This window comes from Lissotriton vulgaris, chromosome 1_1 (assembly GCF_964263255.1).
Source record: "Lissotriton vulgaris chromosome 1_1, aLisVul1.2, whole genome shotgun sequence".
In the NCBI taxonomy this organism is placed as follows: Eukaryota; Metazoa; Chordata; class Amphibia; order Caudata; family Salamandridae; genus Lissotriton; species Lissotriton vulgaris.
Genome location: NC_141685.1, coordinates 820117487 through 820137959, shown reverse-complemented (window position 1 = coordinate 820137959; position 20473 = coordinate 820117487). Strand labels below are relative to the sequence as shown.

Genomic DNA, 20473 nt, shown 5'->3' with positions numbered 1-20473 from the left:
CAATATGAGGTCCATGGTGAAAGTGCAGCATAGTAAAATTCAGATAACTCAGTTGAGGGTCTGTTTTGTGCCACCCATTATTGTTGAGATTACCACATAGACCTCAGTAAAGGATTTATTGCATCGATTCACAAGTCAAGGAGATTCACAAACACCACAGTAGAGGGTCAATGGGGTACCACTCAGAATCTGTGCCGGGGTTTGACCAAGGATTACCATATATGCCTCAGTAAATGGAGCATGGACTTCACCTAGAAGCAGTAAAGGGGCAACCCACTGGTGTAGGCAAACCCAGGAAATCTAAGTGAGGAGTGTATCTTAATTAGTGAGAAAAGGAGGGGCAGGGAGTGTAAAGTAGGATAAGGGGCTTAGAGTGCAGGATTTCTTAACCTGCTAATTAAACAGGAAAACACCACTGGATAAAGCTTCAGGAATACTTATCAGACCTGTTAACACTTTGTACATGGATGCTCTCTGAAGCTAGTTTAAGTAGAGGAAGTAGCTGTCATTCTACACCAAGAATTGGGAGGGTTGCAGGTGAGTCTAGGTCATGTAACTTAGGGCCCAGTGGGGTCACAGTGACTCTGTGGGAGGCAGGATGGCAAAGAGCCATGGGACTGGTATGCATGTAGCGTTAAAAGTAATCTGTCAACAATAACCACTTGTAATAAATAAACACCAATGACCATGCAGTGACAGTTCAAAAATGCACAGAGACCTTTATATACACTTGTATAATTCAACAGTAATCTAGTCCGACAGTGGGTTCAGTATTATGATCCTTCTGTGCTAAGCAATTTTAATCAACAATTGTTTTTCAAGGAAGTGCCACCCTACAATAGTTACTAGCCATTTTGGTGCCAAATTGTGATCTTGCTGCCTAAATGGAATGGAGCCTTTGGGACAGGATGTTGGTATTTCCTTCAAGTGTCTCTCATTCATGGTCGCCACAGATATGGTAATGTACACCTTAGTTGCAGCATTGTAGTCCATTTTGGTGCTCTGATGTGCAGGAGCTACACTGTAACAATATTTTCTTGGCCCAGACAGATCTGGATTTTGCAATCCTGTTCTCCAAACATTCATACAGAAGCAAACTGTTCATAATTTTGTTGGGCTCAGCGTGCACCTGCTGGTCCTCACTTCCTCTCCCTACATTTTGAGAGTGGACATTTTTGGACCAAATATGGCAGTTCTGCATCATACGAGGCATGTTACAACTGTAGATGCTGGACACCCAAAGCCACCTGCATGTCCGTTACTACCCCTGGGCTGTGTAAATAAACAAGATGATGCTTGAGTCAGCTTTCCTGCATGGTTCATGGGGACAGGAGGCACCTAGGTGACTTTGAGGGAAGAGACACTAGGAACCGCAAATGTTGCACATAACCATAGTTGTTGCTGCCAAGGGCACAAACAGATGCATACTACTTGCTTATAGGAGCAAGGCAACATCATCAAAATTTCTTTCTTTCTTAAAATGCAGCCAGCTTTGATAAGCTGGATTTCAAGGTATCTGGCACATGAAATCAGAACATCTATTCAACTGGTTCCTTAATCATGCTTCTTGATTTAGAATTGGATATGGTTTTGAATTGACGTCTGTGCACTGCAAGATGGGTGGCTTGCTTGTTAAGCGTAGATGGAGTTGTCATGCCCATTTATGTAAATGCAAACCGAAAAAAAAAGATTAGCTTCTCCATAGGCCACTCACCATGTCGTTTATTGGAGTTTTGTTATCCTTATGCAAAATGTTTTTGAGTGGATTATCCCTATAGTCTAGTACCCTCCGGTAGGGGTACAGGATTAGAAATTATTATTTTGCTTTTTTAATGTGGGTGACTTGGCATTTGAAAACTACTAATTATGAATGGTTGCTCTAGTACCAAGTACTTTTTGAGATTTTTGCGACTTTCTCTGAAAGTGACTTTAAAAACATAGCTTTTCTTTCAGTCATCAATAACGTTCACTGTTGTTTATAGATTCCTAATATTGAATGTTCTCCCCTTTAGGGATCATGGGACTCCAGTGGGCCAAAAACCTTAGGAGTTCTGTGAAAGTCACAATCAATGACGTTAATTTAAAGTCCGTGGAAATGATCCGGGAAAACTGTCATCTAAACCATATGAAGGTGCTAAATAACAAGGACTATGAGGAAGAAGATTCGGATTGCATTGCAGACGACACTGAGGAATCTGTGGGTTTAGTGGAGATCACCATGATGGACGCCAATGTGTTAATGCATCTTAGAGCATTTGATTTCATGTGAGTATACCCATTTGTAGCTCACAAATCTGACAGCTGAAACTCTCCTCTGCACTCTTTTGTGTGTCTTCACGTGAAGGCACATGTCTCCACAAAACACCTCTTTTTATCAGTATTGTGATGCTGTAATCTGGGCCTCTCGCAGACCTTGCCTCTGCCCCCCTCTCCCTCTTTTTGCAAGTGTGTGCTCAAAAGAGTGCTCAACTTCTGTGCAGAGGCTCAGTGTGCTCCTGCCCTCAGTGCAATGCTTGTCATAGTGCACTGAATAAAGAGAGTTTTACACGAGGGTATTGTCAGTGTATATAACACAATGATGTTCTGCCACTAACTACTTATTGAATGCCAACTGTCCTAGCATTTACATTTACTCCAGTATTGGAGCTTTCATAGATTCACATACCTGAATCATTCCCCGTTGTCGAGACGGGAGTCTCCGGTATATAAAAAAGCTATGCTTAGCAGTATAGCAAACTGAAAAGAGGCCCAGGCCCATTTCCCTTTTGCAACCCATAGCCTTTGTTATGCAAAAAACCAAACTTTTGCCTGAACCAATCAAAGCTCCTTACCCTCTAGAACACTCCTCAGAGAACCTTTTGCCCCTCAGATTTTCTACCGCACGTTGTGCTAGGGAGTTTCCTTTGAGCTCTGCTCAAATTCTGTGTTTTCAACTTCATTAAAGAGCTTTGTTCTTAGGAATGCTACTGGATTCTGTTCTACTGCGGATTATCTTCAAAAGGATTATTTAGGGCAGGAGTCTCCAAACCGGTCCTGGAGGGCCGGATCCATGCCAGATTTTTAAAATAACTACATGTATCTCAATGGGGATATCCAAAACATCTGGCATGGATCTGGCCCTCCAGGACCGGTTTGGAGACCCCTGATTTAGGGCCTGTGTAACTTGTTCCAAGAAGTTGCTCTACGCTGATGACCCTCATACTGAATGCATTTACTGTCTATACCCGCAGGGCAAAGACTGCAAGGTATGTCGCACTTTCTCAAGTAAGTTTCTGAGAGATTGTGAGGGGCGCCTTTTAATATGGTGTCAAACGCTAAGGCCAGAAAGGAGGTTATCGCCAGTGACTGTGGTTGAGGCGTCATCCTCAACATCTAGGAGATCTTCAAAGAGAAGAAAATCTCCTCCAACTCATTCCTCAGAGGAATGTCCTAAGAAGGCCCTCAAAAAGACCACTCATGTGTCTTCTGGGCGCAGTCCTTAATCTCCTCACTCTGTGGAAAAGGAGAGTAAAGGACATGCTTTTGGGGAATCACCTCCTCTGGTCGAAGAACCCTTCACGTAGCTGTCTTCTATACCTCCTGAGGTAAAGACTAAGAAACCAACATAGTCAACGGGATTGTCGACGAAGAAACCACCATCATCGTCGTCGAGGATTGAGGTGAAACTCATATCAAAAACATCATTGCCTATTACAACGGCCTCGTCGTCGACGGTATCGTCTACGGCATCGTCGACGGCATCGTCGACGACAGTATCCTCGACGACAGTATCGTCGACTACGGTATCGTCTACAGCGTCGTCGACTGTATAGTCTACGTTGTCGTTGACGACTGTAAGGTCAACGTGAGAAGTGTGGCTCACCGGTTAGAGGAGGCAGACCTGGACGCAGAGGTCAGACCCGGGACCAGGGTTCAATTTCTGACGCGGCAGGGTCTTGAGCTCAAAATATCCACGGACTCTATAATTCTCTCCTCAGTGCCTACTTGAATCATGGGTTCACACTCTGCAACTCTGGGCAATAGCTTGCTTAATCTCCACTACGGCCCCACCGCGATGGGATGCCTGGCTTTCACCTTGGGGATGCCCAGTAGGGGTTATCTCGCAGGGAAAAGCCAGGACGGGTTCCCAAAGCAAGCGCCTTGAGACCTTACGGTGAAAGGCGCTATATAAGAACGTATGATTTACGATTTACGGCATCGTTGAAGACTGTATCGTCTACAGCGTCGTTGACGACTGTATAGTCTACGGTGTTGTTGACGATGGTATAGTCTACGGCGTTGACTGTATCGTCTGCGGTTCTACGGCGTTGTCGTCTACGACTGTAATCGTCTATGGCGTCGTCTACCGCGGTATCTACGCCTGTTACAGGATCGTCGACGGGAACATAGACGACGATGACTATGTCATCGACAACAGATAGCTCTCTACGCCTGGTGTTGACGATGGCATCAACAACACTGGTGTCGACGGCAATCTCGTCGACGGGCTTGTTGACTAGGGAAATTCCAAAATTAGAAATCAGGAAGAGGAGCATTACTCCAGAAATCACCTCCCCAAAGGAAGATTACACTTCTGGTGCCAACGCACCTGCTTGAAGAGCAGGATTCATAGGAAGAGGAGGATGACGGATGACTATGAGGAGGGATATGGGGAGTACCAATATCCTCAGCAGCAGCACTATCGCCAAGAGTACCAGGAAGGAATGGTTGGTATGCCATCCTCCATGATGATGGATCTGCAGTTTATGCTGGCAGATTATAGAAAGAGATTTCCGCCGACACCAGCTTCAGGAAATCCCATCCCTACTACTCCAGTTGGAAACAGGGAGCCACAACAAGCTGTTAGGCCGGCGACTCCTCAAATGATACACCACTAGATTCCGGTCAACAAGGATGATGATGACCAGGAAGAGGGAGAAATAACAGATCCCAACAAAAAATGGGATCATTACTTGATTCCATCTCCGGCATCTCCCTCACCAGGACCGGTAGATTCTCTGCAGATTCCATAATATAATATAGAGAGAGATGCGAGATTGTTCCAGCTTCCTATGGCTACAATACAAACAGAATGCTTCCTATACGATTTCAAGGAGCCATTCCAAAAATCAGTCCAGGCTATTCCGATTGTTAGCCATGTGTGGGAAGAAGGTTTAAAAGTGATGAAGACACCGGCGACAGTTACGCCTGTGCTCACTAGGTTGGAGAAACAATATAAAGTTCCTTTAGATGCACCAGCGTGTTTACTGGGCCATCCAAAACCTGATTCTGTGTTTTCGCAAGCAGCGCAACAAAAATCTAAGAATCCCTCTGCGCCTATATCAACACCTCCTGACAGAGAGGGGAGATGCTTGGACAACGCAGGAAAGAGTTTCTCATCCATGTCTGCTCTATTAGTCATAGCAGATAATGCCCTTGCTATTCTGGGCATATAAGGCAGGCAGATGTGGTGCAATATGGTACCAAAAATGGACCTCTTCCAGAGGACAATAGACAGGAGGCGAGCTGCGGTGCTAAGGCGTCGGGGTGGTTAAGAGCGACTGCCTTTAGACCAGAAGTCCAAAATTAAGATCCTGAATCTCCCTTTCGTTCGAGAAGATTTATTCGCAAATAAGTGGAGGAGGCATTTCAAGGTATCAAAAAAGATAGATACTACAAATGCCCTGGGTACACTACAATACCGTAAGGTATTTGAGGCGCCAGGGAAATAGGCCATTCATCCTACAGAGGGGGTTATCAACAGGGAAGATAACCCCTTTTATTCCTCATCATCACAACCATATCGTCAGCAATAGGGTAAAAAACAAACAAGGAACTGTACAGAGTCTACTCCTAGAGGACGAGGAGGTCGTCAAGGGAAAAACAATGGTAAAAGACAATGACAACCTCCTGGATCTGGCTACATGTTGCTATTCCTCTCCACAAGTTCCCATGGGTGGAAGAGTTGCTTCCCATCTGCATTATCGACAGAGAATAACGACGGACAGATGGGCCTTCAATCAAATAACATTCGCACACACTTCTTCAATTCCCTCCTTCGACACTGCCGATAAGTCAAAAGATTAAACAACTATCTGAGGCGTTTGGAGATTCGGACAATGCTCCGAAAGGGAGCAATAGAACCGGTGCCAATCTTCCAAAAAACGAAAAGGGTTTTACTTGAGTTTTTTCTTGTCCGGAAGAATGCTCTCCAATGGCGTCCTATTCTAGACCTGAGAGCTCTGAATACTTACCTTAAGAAGCAATTTTTCCGGATGGTGACCCTCCTAGACATTCTGCTACTCTTAAACCCACAGGATCATATGACCACTCTAGACTTACAGGATGCATATTTTCACATCCCCATTCATCCTTCTCTTAGACTGTATCTTCGATTTGCAGTAGCCGGGGATCATTACCACTTCAAAGTGCTACCATTTGGTCGCAAATCAGCCCCGAGAATCTTTACAAAGTGTCTGGCACCAGTAGCAGCTTTTCTAAGAAAGCACAGACACAAAGTATTTCCTTACCATGACGACTGGTTGATAAAAGCACCATCAGAAACTTCAGCCCAGGTGTCCACTTCGGCATGCATACAGTTGTTCGCTGAACTGGGACTGACTTTAAATATAGAGAAATTGTCCCTTCAACCGTCAAAGAAGATCACGTTTTTGGGAGCGATTCTAGACACCTATGTAATCAAGGCATTCCCTCCACAGAGAGACAACAGGGTCTCATGGGTCTAGCCAAGAATTTCAGAGGGAAAAAAGTGTCTTTCAGTAAGCATGTACAAGTCGCTACTAGGGACAGTGCCCTCTCGCATACCTCTGATTCCTTTATGCCGACTAAGGATGCCTCCATTACAGGAGGAACTAGATTGCTAATGGCACCAGGTAGAGGGATCCTTCGACAAGGTGAAGGTCACCCTGGCTATGGTGCAAGCAGTGGCATAGTGCACCCGAAAAAAACAAAACCTTGGTGAGTCTTTCCACTGCTGCATCTCTGGAAGGATGGGGAGCATTCCTTCAGGACCTGCAGGTCAGCGGTCGGTGGAAAGTGCAAGAACAGCAGCTTCACATCATCTGGCTTGAGCTCGAAGCTGTAGGCTTGGAAGTACTGACTTTCCTACCAAGAATTCAGGGAACGTCTGTTCTGGTGTGAACAGACAACACGATCGCGATGCACTATCTCAATAAGCAGGGAGATACAAGATCACTCTCCCTGTCGTGTGAAGCACAAAAAATATGGAAGTGGCTGTCCAACATGGAAATCTTTAAAGGCGGAACACCTTCCAGGAGATCAGAACGTCAAAGCGGGCACTCTCAGCAGACTAAAATCGACCTGCCACGAGTGGGAGATCAATCAGGACATACTGCAAAGCATCTTCTTCAGGTGGGGAGTTTTAGCAGTGGCTGTTCTTAGCAAGTTGGCATCACCAGTGGGAATCTGGGGGAATGCGTTTTTGATAACCTGGTCAGGCGTCTTTGCCTACGCCTTTTCTTCGATTCCCCTCCTGCCACATGCTCTCACAAAGATAAAGAAGGAACTGAGCATGGTAATACTAATAGCTCCATGGTGACCCAGACAACACTGGTTCACGGAGTTGCTCCTGCCATCAGAGGATCGCCCAATTCGTCTGCAACCAATATCATCACTCTTGACAATGTCCCGGGGACAAGTGCTTCATTCGGACCCAAAATCACTGCACTTAGCGGCCTGGCTCCTGAATATTGCGAATTCCGCATCCTAGATATTTCGGCAGAATTCAGGGATATTCTACCACATGCCAGAGCGGAAACTACAAACCGAGCAGAGAGGATGAAATGGAAGAGATTCAGTCTGCTGTGCCAAGAACATAATATTCATCCTCTAAACTCAGAGGCACATCAAATTATTCTATATATTCTGATGTTGGCATAATCTGGTTTGGCCCATGCTTCTATTAAAGTACACCTGGCGGCAATTTCTCGATATAGACTACTTCCTTGAGTCCATCACTGTGGTCTGAAAGAATTATGAAGCAATTCATGAAGGGGTTGTTTCGGACCAAAAATTCTTATTCTGGAAGCTAGCTCTTCTTAGAGCTCTCACTTCAGCTAGAAGAATTGGAGAAAAACAGGCTCTCACGATACAAGAACCGTTTTTGCAGTTCAAGGAGGACAGGGTTGTCCTTGGGACTAATCCCAAATTCATTCCAAAAGTGGCAAGAGATTTCCATCTAAATAAACCACTGATTCTTATGCGTTTTTTTTCCCATCGACCGTCAACAGCAGTGGAAAAGCTTTTCATTCATTAGATGTTCAACACTGCCTGGAATTCTACAGGCAAAGTACAAGGCCATTCCGCAAGTCTTCCCAACTATTTGTTGCTCCTAGTGCCCCCAGGGAGGGGGTTTTTCCCTTGTAAAAAAGGGAATTTCTCTATGGATTTCAAAGACAATTCAATTTTGTCATCAGGCGGTGGGGAAGCCGTTGAATGCACATGTTCGTGCACATTCTACAAGAGCAGTGTCCACCTACTGCTTTATTTTCAGGAGTACCTATCCAGGATGTCTGCAGGACTGCTACCTGGAAGAGTACTCATACCTTCACCAGACATTACTGCCTTGATGCACCTGCTAATAGGATGTGGCAGTGGGAGAAGCAATACTGAGGAACCTTTTCCAGTAACGGTTAGCGCCCTCTTTGTCATCCCTCCTTCCTTTGTGGTAAGATAAGCACATTTTTATTGTCGTATGCTGTATTATACGTAATTCATGAACATCTGTCTATGGGTATTTATAGACAGTTACTGCGATGGTGGACTGACATATGTTGCCTATTTTAGAGTTGTAGGTAACAAAACTAAATGTGCTATAATTTACTGCTCGCTATTCTGATTCAGGTAAGTGAATATATGAAAGCTGCAATACTGGAGTAAGAAAACAAGTTACTTACCTGTAACTGTAGTTCTCCAGTATTGGAAGCTTTCATAGATTCACATACACCCACCTTCCTCCCCTGAGAGGCTCACCTCGGATTAGGCACAAAGGGTGTTTATGGCACAAGTGCATGAAAATCTGAGGGGCAAAAGGTTCTCTCAGGAGTGCTAGATGGTGTGGAGCTCTGATTGGTTCGGGGAAAAGTTTAGTCCTTTTTTGCATACCAAAGGCTATGGGTTGCAAAAGGAAAATGGGCCTAGGCCTCTTTTCAGTTTGCTATACTGCTAAGCATTGCTTTTTTATGTACCGGAGACTCCCGTCTCGATGACGGGGAATGATTCAAGTATGTGAATCTATGAAAGCTTCCAATACTGGAGAACTACAGTTACAGGTAAGTAACTTGTTTTTTCTTATCTAATTCTTGTGCTTAACTTAGTAGCTAAAGATTATTCCAAAGATTTTTGATTGCTGTTCTGTAAGGTCCAGCTTTGCAGAGCATCTCCTTTTTGCACTGTTTTCATCTCTGTCACATTGATCATCTACAGCAGGAGTACTCCTAGTTCGGGCCGGTGGCGGCCCGGCAAGCCTTTTCTGGCGGCCCGCGGACATTGTAGACATTGTACCAGAGTTTTTTTTTTTTTTAAAGATGTCTGCAAACCAGAGCGCGACTCAGACTCTGCTGCTCTGTGGGGGCCGGGTGATTCCCGCCATAGTCAGAATGGGGCTGCAGCGGCGCTGATAGGTGAACAAAGCCTCATTAACATGCCAATGGTCTTTTAAAGACCTGTGAAGTGCTTTGGTGCGGCTGTGTGTGTGCGCGCGCCTGGAAGCTGTCACAGCCCGGGCAGGCAGGGTGAGGAGGGAGAGCGAGCGAGGGAGGGAGGGAGAGGGAGAGCGAGGGAGGGAAAGCGAAGGAGAGCGAGGAAAGGAGAGCGAGGGAGAGCGAGGGGGGTAGGGAGAGGGGGGAGGTAGGGAGAGGGGGGTGGTAGGGAGAGGGGAGAGGGGGATGGAGGGAGGGAGAGGGGGATGGAGGGAGGGAGAGGGGGATGGAGGGAGGGAGAGGGGGATGGAGGGAGGGAGAGGGGGATGGAGGGAGGGAGAGGGGGATGGAGGAAGGGAGAGGGGGATGGAGGGAGGGAGAGGGGGATGGAGGAAGGGAGAGGGGGATGGAGGGAGGGAGAGAGAGGGGGATGGAGAGAGGGAGTAGGGGGGTGGAGAGAGGGAGTAGGGGGAGGGAGGGAGGGAGACAGCGAGGGAGAGGGAGGGAGACAGGGAGAGGGAGGCAGGGAGGGAGACAGGGAGAGGGAGGGAGACAGGGAGAGGGAGGGGGAGGGAGACAGGGAGACAGGGAGGGAGACAGGGAGGGAGACAGGGAGGGAGACAGGGAGGGAGACAGGGAGGGAGACAGGGAGGGAGACAGGGAGGGAGACAGGGAGGGAGACAGGGAGGGAGACAGGGAGACAGGGAGGGAGACAGGGAGGGAGACAGGGAGGGAGACAGGGAGGGAGACAGGGAGGGAGACAGGGAGGAGAGGGAGACAGAGAGGAGAGGGAGACAGAGAGGAGAGGGAGACAGAGAGGAGAGGGAGACAGAGAGGAGAGGGAGACAGAGAGGAGAGGGAGACAGAGAGCGAGGGGAGGGAGGGAGACAGCGAGGGGAGGGAGGGAGACAGCGAGGGGAGGGAGGGAGACAGCGAGGGGAGGGAGGGAGACAGCGAGGGGAGGGAGGGAGACAGCGAGGGCGGGAGGGAGGGAGACAGCGAGGGCGGGAGGGAGGGAGACAGGGAGGGAGGGAGACAGGGAGGGAGGGAGACAGGGAGGGAGGGAGACAGGGAGTGAGGGAGACAGGGAGGGAGGGAGACAGGGAGGGAGGGAGGGAAGGTGGGGGAGGGAGGGGGAGGGAGGGAAAGCGAGGGAAGGAGGGGGAGGGAGGGAGGGAAAGCGAGGGAAGGAGGGGGAGCGGGGGAGAGAGGGAGGGAGAGCGAGGGGGAGCGAGGGAGGGAGAGGGGGAGGGAGGGAGGGGGAGGGGGAGCGAGGGAGGGAGAGGGGGAGGGAGGGAGGGGGAGGGGGAGCGAGAGGGAGGGAGGTGGAGGGAGGGAGGGAGGGGGTGCGAGGGAGGGAGGGGGAGAGAGGGGGAGGGAAGGGGAGAGAGGGGGAGGGAAGGGGAGCGATGGAGGGGGAGCGAGAGGGGGAGGGAGAGAGGGAGGGGGGGAGGGAGACAGGCGGGGAGGGAGACAGCGAGGGAGAGGGAGGGAGACAGCAAGAGGGAGGGAGACAGCGAGGGAGAGGGAGGGAGACGGCAAGAGGGAGGGAGACAGCAAGGGGGAGGGAGGGAGACAGCAAGAGGGAGGGAGACAGCAAGGGGGAGACAGCGGGAGGGAGAGGGAGGGAGACAGCAGGAGGGAGGGAGGCGGAGGGAGGGGGGCAGCGAGGGAGGGAGACAGGGAGGGAGGGAGACGGGGAGGGAGAGAGGGAGGGAAGGTGGGGGAGGTAGGGGGAGGGAGAGCGAGGGAGGGAAGGAGACAGGGAGCGAGGGAGGGAGGTGGGGGAGGGAAAGCGAGGGAGGGAGGGGGAGCGGGGGAGGGAGAGCGAGCGAGGGAGGGGGAGGCATGGAGGGGGAGAGAGGGAGAGAGAGCAAGGGAGGGAGAGCGAGGAAGGGAGGGGGAGCGAGGGAGGGAGAGGGGGGAGGGAGGGGGAACGAGGGAGGGAGGGGGGGAGGGGGAACGAGGGAGGGAGGGGGGGAGGGGGAGCGAGGGGGTGCGAGGGAGGGGGAGGGAGGGGGAAGGGAAGCGATGGAGGGGGAGGGGGGGGAGGGAGAGGAAGGGAGACATCGTGGGAGAGGGAGGGAGACAGCGAGGGGGAGGGAGAGAGTGAGGGAGGGAGAGTGAGGGAGGTAGGGAGACAGCGAGGGAGGAAGGGAGACGGGGAGGGAGGGAGACTGGGAGGGAGACTGGGAGGGATGGAGGGAGACTGGGAGGGAGGGAGGGAGACTGGGAGGGAGGGAGGGAGACTGGGAGGGAGGGAGGGAGACTGGGAGGGAGGGAGGGAGACGGGGAGGGAGGGAGGGAGACGGGGAGGGAGGGAGAGGGAGGGAGGGAGGGAGACTGGGAGGGAGGGAGGGAGACTGGGAGGGAGGGTGGGAGGGAGGGAGGGAGACTGGGAGGGAGGGTGGGAGGGAGGGAGGGAGGGTGGGAGGGAGGGAGACTGGGAGGGAGGGAGGGAGGGAGACTGGGAGGGAGGGAGACTGGGAGGGAGGGAGACGGGGAGGGAGGGAGACGGGGGGGAGGGAGGGAGGGAGACGGGGAGGGAGGGAGGGAGACGGGGAGGGGGGGAGGGAGGGAGGGAGACGGGGAGGGAGGGAGGGAGGGAGACGGGGAGGGAGGGAGGGAGACTGGGAGGGAGGGTGGGAGGGAGGGAGGGAGACTGGGAGGGAGGGTGGGAGGGAGGGAGGGAGACTGGGAGGGAGGGTGGGAGGGAGGGAGACTGGGAGGGAGGGAGGGAGGGAGACTGGGAGGGAGGGAGACGGGGAGGGAGGGAGACGGGGGGGAGGGAGGGAGGGAGACGGGGAGGGAGGGAGGGAGACGGGGAGGGGGGGAGGGAGGGAGGGAGACGGGGAGGGAGGGAGGGAGGGAGACGGGGAGGGAGGGAGGGAGGGAGGGAGACGGGGAGGGGGGGGAGGGAGGGAGGGAGACGGGGAGGGGGGGAGGGAGGGAGGGAGACAGGGAGGGAGACGGGGAGGGAGGGAGGGAGGGAGGGAGACGGGGAGGGGGGAGGGAGGGAGGGAGACGGGGAGGGGGGAGGGAGGGAGGGAGACGGGGAGGGAGGGAGACGGGGAGGGAGGGAGGGAGACGGGGAGGGAGGGAGGGAGACGGGGAGGGAGGGGAGGGAGGGAGAGGGAGGGAGGGAGACGGGGAGGGAGGGGAGGGAGGGAGAGCAAGGGAGGGAGAGGGAGAAGGAAGGAGGGAGCGAGGGAGGGAGAGCAGGGGAGGGAGGGAGAGGGAGAAGGAGGGAGGGAGGGGGAGGGAGGGAGGGAGGGGGAGGGAGGGAGGGGGAGGGAGGGGGAGGGGGGAGAGGGAGGGGGAGCAAGGGGAGAGGGGAGAGGGAGGGGGAGCAAGGGGAGAGGGGGAGGGAGGGAGGGGGAGCGAGGGAGGGGGAGCGAGGGAGGGAGGGGGAACGAGGGAGGGAGGAACGAGGGAGGGGAGGAGGGAGGGGAACGAGGGAGGGAGAGGGAGGGAGCTAGGGAGGGAGAGGGAGGGGGAGGGAGGGAGTGAGGGGGAGGGAGGGAGTGGGGGGAGGGAGGGAGTGGGGGGAGGGAGGGAGTGGGGGAGGGAGAGGGAGGGGTAAGGGAGTGGGGGGAGGGAGGGAGTGGGGGAGGGAGAGGGAGGGGTAGCTAGGGAGGGGGAGGGAGGGGTAGCTAGGGAGGGGGAGGGAGTGGGAGGGGGTGGGAGGGAGGGAGGGGGAAGGGAAGCGATGGAGGGAGGGAGAGGAAGGGAGACAGCGTGGGAGAGGGAGGGAGACGGGGAGGGAGACAGCGAGGGGGAGGGAGAGAGAGTGAGGAGGGAGAGTGAGAGAGGGAGGGAGGGAGACAGCGAGGGAGGAAGGGAGACAGGGAGGGAGACAGGGAGGGAGGGAGACGGGGAGGGAGGGAGACGGGGAGGGAGGGAGACGGGGAGGGAGGGAAGGAGACGGAGGGAGGGAGGGAGGGAGACGGAGGGAGGGAGGGAGACGGAGGGAGGGAGACGGGGAGGGAGGGGAGGGAGACGGGGAGGGAGGGAGGGAGACAGGGAGGGAGACGGAGACAGGGAGGGAGGGGAGGGAGGGAGGGGGGGAGGGAGGGGGAGGGAGAGGGAGTGAGGGAGAGGGAGGGAGGGAGAGGGAGAAGGAAGGAGGGAGGGAGGGAGAGGGAGAAGGAAGGAGGGAGGGAGGGAGACAGCGAGGAAGGGAGGAAGGGAGGGAGGGAGGGGGAGGGAGAGCAAGCGAGGGAGGGAGAGCGAGGGAGGGAGAGTGAGGGAGGGAGGGAGAGTGAGGGAGGGAGGGAGAGTGAGGGAGGGAGGGAGAGTGAGGGAGGGAGGGAGGAGAGGGAGGGAGGGAGGCAGGGAGGGAGAGGGAGGGAGGGAGAGCAGGGGAGGGAGGGGGGAGACAGGGAGGGAGAGGGAGGGAAACAGCGAGGGAGAGTGAGGGAGAGGGAGAGCGAGGGAGGAGAGCAAGCGAGGGAGGGAGAGCGGGGGAGGGGGAGGGAGAGGGAGGGGGAGCAGGGAGGGAGAGCGGGAGAGTGAGGGAGGGAGAGCGAGGGAGGGAGGCAGCGAGAGAGGGTGACAGCGAGGGGGAGGGAGGGAGAGTTAGGGAGGGAGGGGGAGAGAGTGAGGGAAGGAGAGTGAGGGAAGAAGAGCAAGGGAGGCGGAGGGAGGGGCAGCGAGGGAGAGGGAGGGAGGGAGAGTGAGTGAGGGAAGGAGAGTGATGGAAGGAGAGTGAGGGAGGGAGGGTGAGGGAGGGAGGGGCAGAGAGGGAGGGGGAGGGAGGGGGAGCGAGGAAGGGAGAGCGAGCGAGGGAGCTGGAGGGGGAGGGAGGGGGAGGGAGGGAGAGGAGGGGAGGGAGGGAGAGGGAGGGAGAGCGGGAGACAGGGAGGGAGAGCGGGAGACAGGGAGGGAGGGAGAGCGGGAGACAGGGAGGGAGGGAGGGAGAGCGGGAGACAGAGGAAGGGAGACAGAGGGAGGGAGGGAGACCTCAGAATGAGTGAGACATCGGAGTGAGAGGGAGACATCAATAAGCAATAAATACATACATCAGAGTGAGAGGGAGACATCAGAGTGAGAGGGAGACATCAGAGTGAGAGGGAGACATCAGAGTGAGAGGGAGACATCAGAGTGAGACATCAGAGTGAGAGGGAGACATCAGAGTGAGAGGGAGACCTCAGATTCAGAGTGAGAGGGAGACCTCAGATTCAGAGTGAGAGGGAGACCTCAGATTCAGAGTGAGAGGGAGACCTCAGATTCAGAGTGAGAGGGAGACCTCAGATTCAGAGTGAGAGGGAGACCTCAGATTCAGAGTGAGAGGGAGACCTCAGATTCAGAGTGAGAGGGAGACCTCAGATTCAGAGTGAGAGGGAGACCTCAGATTCAGAGTGAGAGGGAGACCTCCGAGTGAGAGGGAGACCTCCGAGTGAGAGGGAGACCTCCGAGTGAGAGGGAGACCTCCGAGTGAGAGGGAGACCTCCGAGTGGGAGGGAGACCTCCGAGTGGGGGAGAGGGAAGGAGAAAGAGTGAGGGAGAGGGAAATAAAAGTGAGGGAGAGGGAAATAAAAGTGTGGGAGACAGAGGGAAGGAGAGGGCGGCAGAAGGAAGGAGGGAGAGGGAAGGAGACAGAGGGCGGCAGAAGGAAGGAGGGAGAGGGAAGGAGACAGAGAGAAATAGAGTGAGGGAGAAGGAACCGAGAGAGAGGGAGACAGAACCGAGAGAGAGGGAGACAGAACCGAGAGAGAGGGAGACAGAACCGAGAGAGAGGGAGACAGAACCGAGAGAGAGGGAGACAGAACCGAGAGAGAGGGAGACAGAACCGAGAGAGAGGGAGACAGAACCGAGAGAGAGGGAGACAGAGTTAGGGAGACAGAAAGAGAGGGAGAGAGACAGTCAGAGTGAATGAGACAGACAGAGATGGAGAGAGTCAGAGTGAGAGAGACAGAGGGAGGGAGAGGGAGAAAGAGAGGGAGAGAGAGAGAGAGATGCGTGTATGCCGGGTCTAGTGGCTCAGTGGACGAAAGCGTCCGCTGCATGGACCTGTAATCAACCTCATGGTCACAGTTTTTTTTTTTTTTGCTCAAGCCCCGCCCCCTTCCCCACTGCCCCTGCCCCCATCGGTGCGGCCCTCGGACACACACCACACTTTAAATTTGGCCCCGAGAGAAAGTGTGTGTGTACCCATGATCTACAGTTATATGAAAAAAAGCCTCTTAAGATTCTATGCTTTTACAAATTAAGACATGTCTGATTTTCAACCATGTCCTGATAGTAGATAAATCTTACTTTGTGAAAAAATAACACACAAATGACACTTTGTTAGTATTTATTTTTAAAAAAATTGGCCTACATTCAGAAGCAAATTGCTCCTTGTGATTCACTGAGATGTGGAACTCTGTTTCCTTTAAAAGTTTGTCAGTTTCACTTATTGGCTGTAAGTAATACTGGCCCATTGGTCCTCAGATAACTTTATAAGCTCAGTGATGTTTGAGGGCATTCATTTTTGCACAGCTCTTTTGTTCTCAGTGCACCATTTCTGTGTAGTTGAGGTGAGGACTTTAACTAATTTGGCTATTCCAAAATCCGGATTTCTTTTTTCTTTCAGCCATTCACTGTAATGTTTACTGATGTGTTTTAGATCATTGTCGTGCTGCATGATCTACCTTTTTCTAAGCTGCTCACACCAGCAACAGTTATTACCTTTGTGTCTTATGTTATGACAGCCGTACCTTTAGCATCCACAAGATTATCGCGGTTTATTGTTCTGAACTTTTCCACATGAGCCTCAAGAAAGTTAATTGCGGCGCAAAACGTGTTGGCTGTAGTAATGCATGGTTTTTCATCTAATTTAAAGAAAATACACTATCTCGTATTAAATGTTAAATCGAGAAAAACTTAAGGAATATTACATTCCAGTATCCGTTTATTAGAGTGTTCTGTAATACATTCTTCATCTGTATTATCTATTCTTCATCTGGGGGGTGGCTGTAGCCACGCCCCCTCCCTAGATCCTCCCATAGGTGGCTCCCCAGAGTATGTCCAACTCCCTATCTTAGTATAAGTATAGGAACCCAGGCCTTAGGACTTCAGATTACACCTGGACGAAACTCTGCAACATATATCCTGGAACTTTGACATTCTACATCGATTAGAAGACGAAAGAATCTCACTTGGGATCAAGTAGTGACTCCCCTGTTCAAACTGGCACCAAAGAAGCATCTTGCCGGTCTGCATTTCCAAGTCTTCACCGGATCCGACGGATTTGTGAATCAGGACACAGACTTCCAGACTTCTCAGAGGCCGACACGAGATCCCAGCAAAGCTGAGACCCGCTGCCCTCACGAGTGATGTGGGACCGGAACTCCTGGACACAGTGCACATTTGCAAGTGCACCAACTTCCTGAGCTTTCCCGAAGTTGTGCATTTGGCTACTTGTAGTCCAAGCCCCGAGCACCATTTGCACCGAAGATTGTGGGCCCGCTTCCAGCATTTCCGCTCGAGTCTCCTTCACGATCCCTGGTCCGTCGACTGGTGGGTCCCCACGAAGGTAACTCTTCTGTTTCTTGGGCTTTCCTGGTTGCTCCAGACGTGCCCTGACTCCCCTCCAAAGGGTGAGTCCCTCAGACCTTGCTGGTCTGCACCAAAGCCAATCTTTGCTTTCTGCGTGGGTTGCTGTTGCCAAGGCTTGTTGGTCCAATCCGGAAACCAGCACCGTAGCACTCAACATCCTTTGTGGGACAGCTCGAATCCAGCTCCTGGTTGTCCTCGACGCCTCCTGGTCCTCATGGCTGAAGAGTCCAGCTTCACCTTCTTCACCTGAAATCACCATACATCGGTTGGCATCTTCTCATCGCCTTCCTGGTCACTGGCTAGTGACCCAGACTCTGTCCCCTCTGCTTTCATGTTCTCCAGATTTCCTATCCACCCGGACACTTTCCACTTTGTCGCCTGCAACACTTTTCAGCAGCTCGCCATTGAAATAGACGACAACACCCGACACGAAAAGACACCTCTGCACCTGGCCTCCCTGGGTGAGGTAACACAACTACTCCGGTGCTCCCCTGGGTGTGGACTCTAGAACCTCCTAGTTCTAAAGGGGTTTGCTCCAAGTCCTCTTCTAAGTGTCCTTAATCTGTAATTTTCCAACCGCAACTTTACCCATAGAAGTTAATAGTGAATCGCAGCTGTGTTTAGACACTGCACACATCCCCCGTGGATCCCCTGTGTCACTACCTTGGGTGGTTCCTGGTGGCCTCAGCAGTTCTAAAGGCTGTAGGTCTGATCTGTCAGTCGAGTTTCTTATACCACTTTCTTAGTATATGGTTTGGTACACCCTTGGGGCTCAACATATATTGTGCTAATTTACTGTGTGCTAAATAAGTTTACTGAATGTACTTTTGCCTCTAGCCTCATAAAGAGACTAGAGGTATATATATATATCTCTAGTGTGGTTCTCCTTTCCTTTGGTCATTCATGAGATTAAAACTGGTAAAACAAGCTGCTTTACATTCCTTCAAGACTTAGCCTGAAGGCTACTCTCTACAGCTACCACTAGGAAAGCTTTCTATATAGGTTGTCTATAAACCTACCATCAATAAGGGTCGTTTGGACTGGTGCAAGGTGTCCACTAGAATAGTGGACAGCATTTACCAGGCCAACTTCTCACATTGGTGTGCAGTGTGTGGGATTCCAGCTTGCCATTGTTTTACCAGATAATCTCAAGTGATTGATCATTTGAAAACCACTAAAGGTACCAGAGGTGCATATAATACAAGCTTAAATATAGTAAGTTCTACTGAACTTGGACTTGTGTGTCAAGAGCTTAAGCACACCCTTTCTACAACTCAAGAGAGTCCAGTAGATAAACAACTAGAGTAGGTAGTACATACACCACACCTCACTAGTTATGTCTTCAGGGCCAGGAACCAGTGTGTTCCTTCCAGATGTCAGTATATTACTGACATCCAAGTATGACACATTCCCTTTTTCAGAATTAAGGGCTCTGTGCACTATGAAGAAACTGAAGACACCAAAGAATGCTACCTCCCAACATCTCAGAGAGGTGTTAATGCTTGATGACCAGAGAAAGGCTTTAGAGCCTGAAAGGGTAGGCAGTGGGGCGGAAGCAACAGACTGGGAAGAGACCAGTGATACCAATCTGATGTTGGCCAGGCAGGTGACCATGACCTAGACCTGGAAGGACCAGCTCCAACTGGAGATGAAGGCCAAGATGGCCCTGTCTTTGTCCCCCCAGGAAACGTTGGGGGTGTGCCTAGAAGGCCAAGATCTCTTTCAGTGGAGTCCAACCATTCTGGCACATCAATAGGGACTTCTGTCTCTTTTCATAGGAGGGCCGCCTCCCAGGATAAGAGAAAGAACCAGCTGAGGTTTAAAGAACCCCAACTGGAGATACGGAAACAAAGAGTAGACTTAGAAAGGGAGTCCCTAGAGCTTGAAAGAGAAAGAAAAAAGATGGGACTAGAGTCCCATGGTGGCAGCAATGTCCCTAGAGGTAGGGATAGGTCTTATGACCATAAACACTTGAGCAAGATTGTCCCTCCCTACAAGAGTGAAGATGACATCCAGAAATGGATAACTGCACTAGAGAGGGCTGTGGGAGTGCAGGCCGGACAACAAGCGTGGAGGCTGTAGATAGGGGGCCACTGGGGACGGTTTTTATTCAACACACATAGTAAGTTCAAACAAATGGACGAATAGATAGTGTCTTTGGTGGTTCTGCAATGTGGGTTCCGCGTCTTCTTTATTGTCGGGTCTTGGGGATTCTTTTCCTCTTCAGTGAGGCTTCTCTCCGTTGGATGATCCTTCCCCAGGAGGCTCAGAAGAGGAAAGAAATAACGAGCCGTCAGTGATTGCAGAGTTTCACCCTGGGGTTTTAGACACAAAGGTCTGCGTCACCACACCCAGTTGGTGTTAAGCAATATACGGGGTTAGAGGCAAGTGTGGAGAGGTAGGTCGTGTCGAGGAGAGGCTGGGGAGGGGTAGGTGGTAGGACAGGTCATGCACGGGGATTGACAAGTGAGGTGGGGATGGGTAGGAAACAGGACTTCAAATACAAGTGTTCTACTCTAAGGAGAGCGGTGTTATGGGAATTGTAGTTTCTATACACCCCTCCTGTGGGCCCAAATGCGCTCCCTGTCTCCCCCCACCCCACCCCCGAGAGCACAATCACACTAGAAAAATAAAGAAAATAACCAGGCTCACTCGGCCACACAGCTCAAGGATCCCTCTGTCTCCTTAAACCACCTCCCTCCCTCCCTCCTGTACACATTTAAACCTCCCGCCACCCTCCTGTACACCTTTTTAACCCTCCCGCTGCCCAAGCCCCTCTTCCCCCAGGTTTAGAAAACTCACTGGCTCTGCCGCAACTCTCCTGAGTTGCGGCTGCTCTTCAGCCACCTCCGGTGGGGACCACCAGTCTTCGCACCACGTCTCGGCTTCTCCTTGGTCTCCCACGTCTGCTTCCTCCTCGTCTGACTTCGCTGAAAGCTCCTTCTTTCTTCCGACTCATTCTCCTTCTCCCTCGACACGGTCCACTTGGTACTTCTCCTTCCTCCTGGCTGTGCCGCCCTTAATGGTGGTGTCCCTGGACCTTTTCACCTCCTGTGCTGATCCTCTTCCGGGGTAAGCCACACCCACTTCCTCTTTCGCGGAGTCCTGAGGCTGTACGGAGAAAGGACATGGGGGAGGAGTTACGTTTGTTGTTGGCCTTTTCCAGCGCCGGAATCGGGCGGACATCGCTCGTGCAGGTAAGCTTTGTAGGGGATGTGTGGGAATACATTCTGCCATTGTGCCTGCCTTGTTAGACACCCCTTCATAAGGGC

General features: G+C 52.2%; 1 protein-coding gene across 1 annotated transcript in view; it reads left to right on the top strand.

The window, feature by feature from the left end:
• Positions 1 to 20473, top strand: part of TRMT1L (tRNA methyltransferase 1L) — a 540757-nt gene that overhangs the window by 217476 nt on the left and 302808 nt on the right. The window contains exon 11 of the mRNA XM_086957219.1: positions 2013 to 2265. Within this exon, the coding sequence (XP_086813345.1) occupies positions 2013 to 2265 (253 nt within the window). The remainder of the gene's footprint in view (positions 1 to 2012; positions 2266 to 20473) is intronic.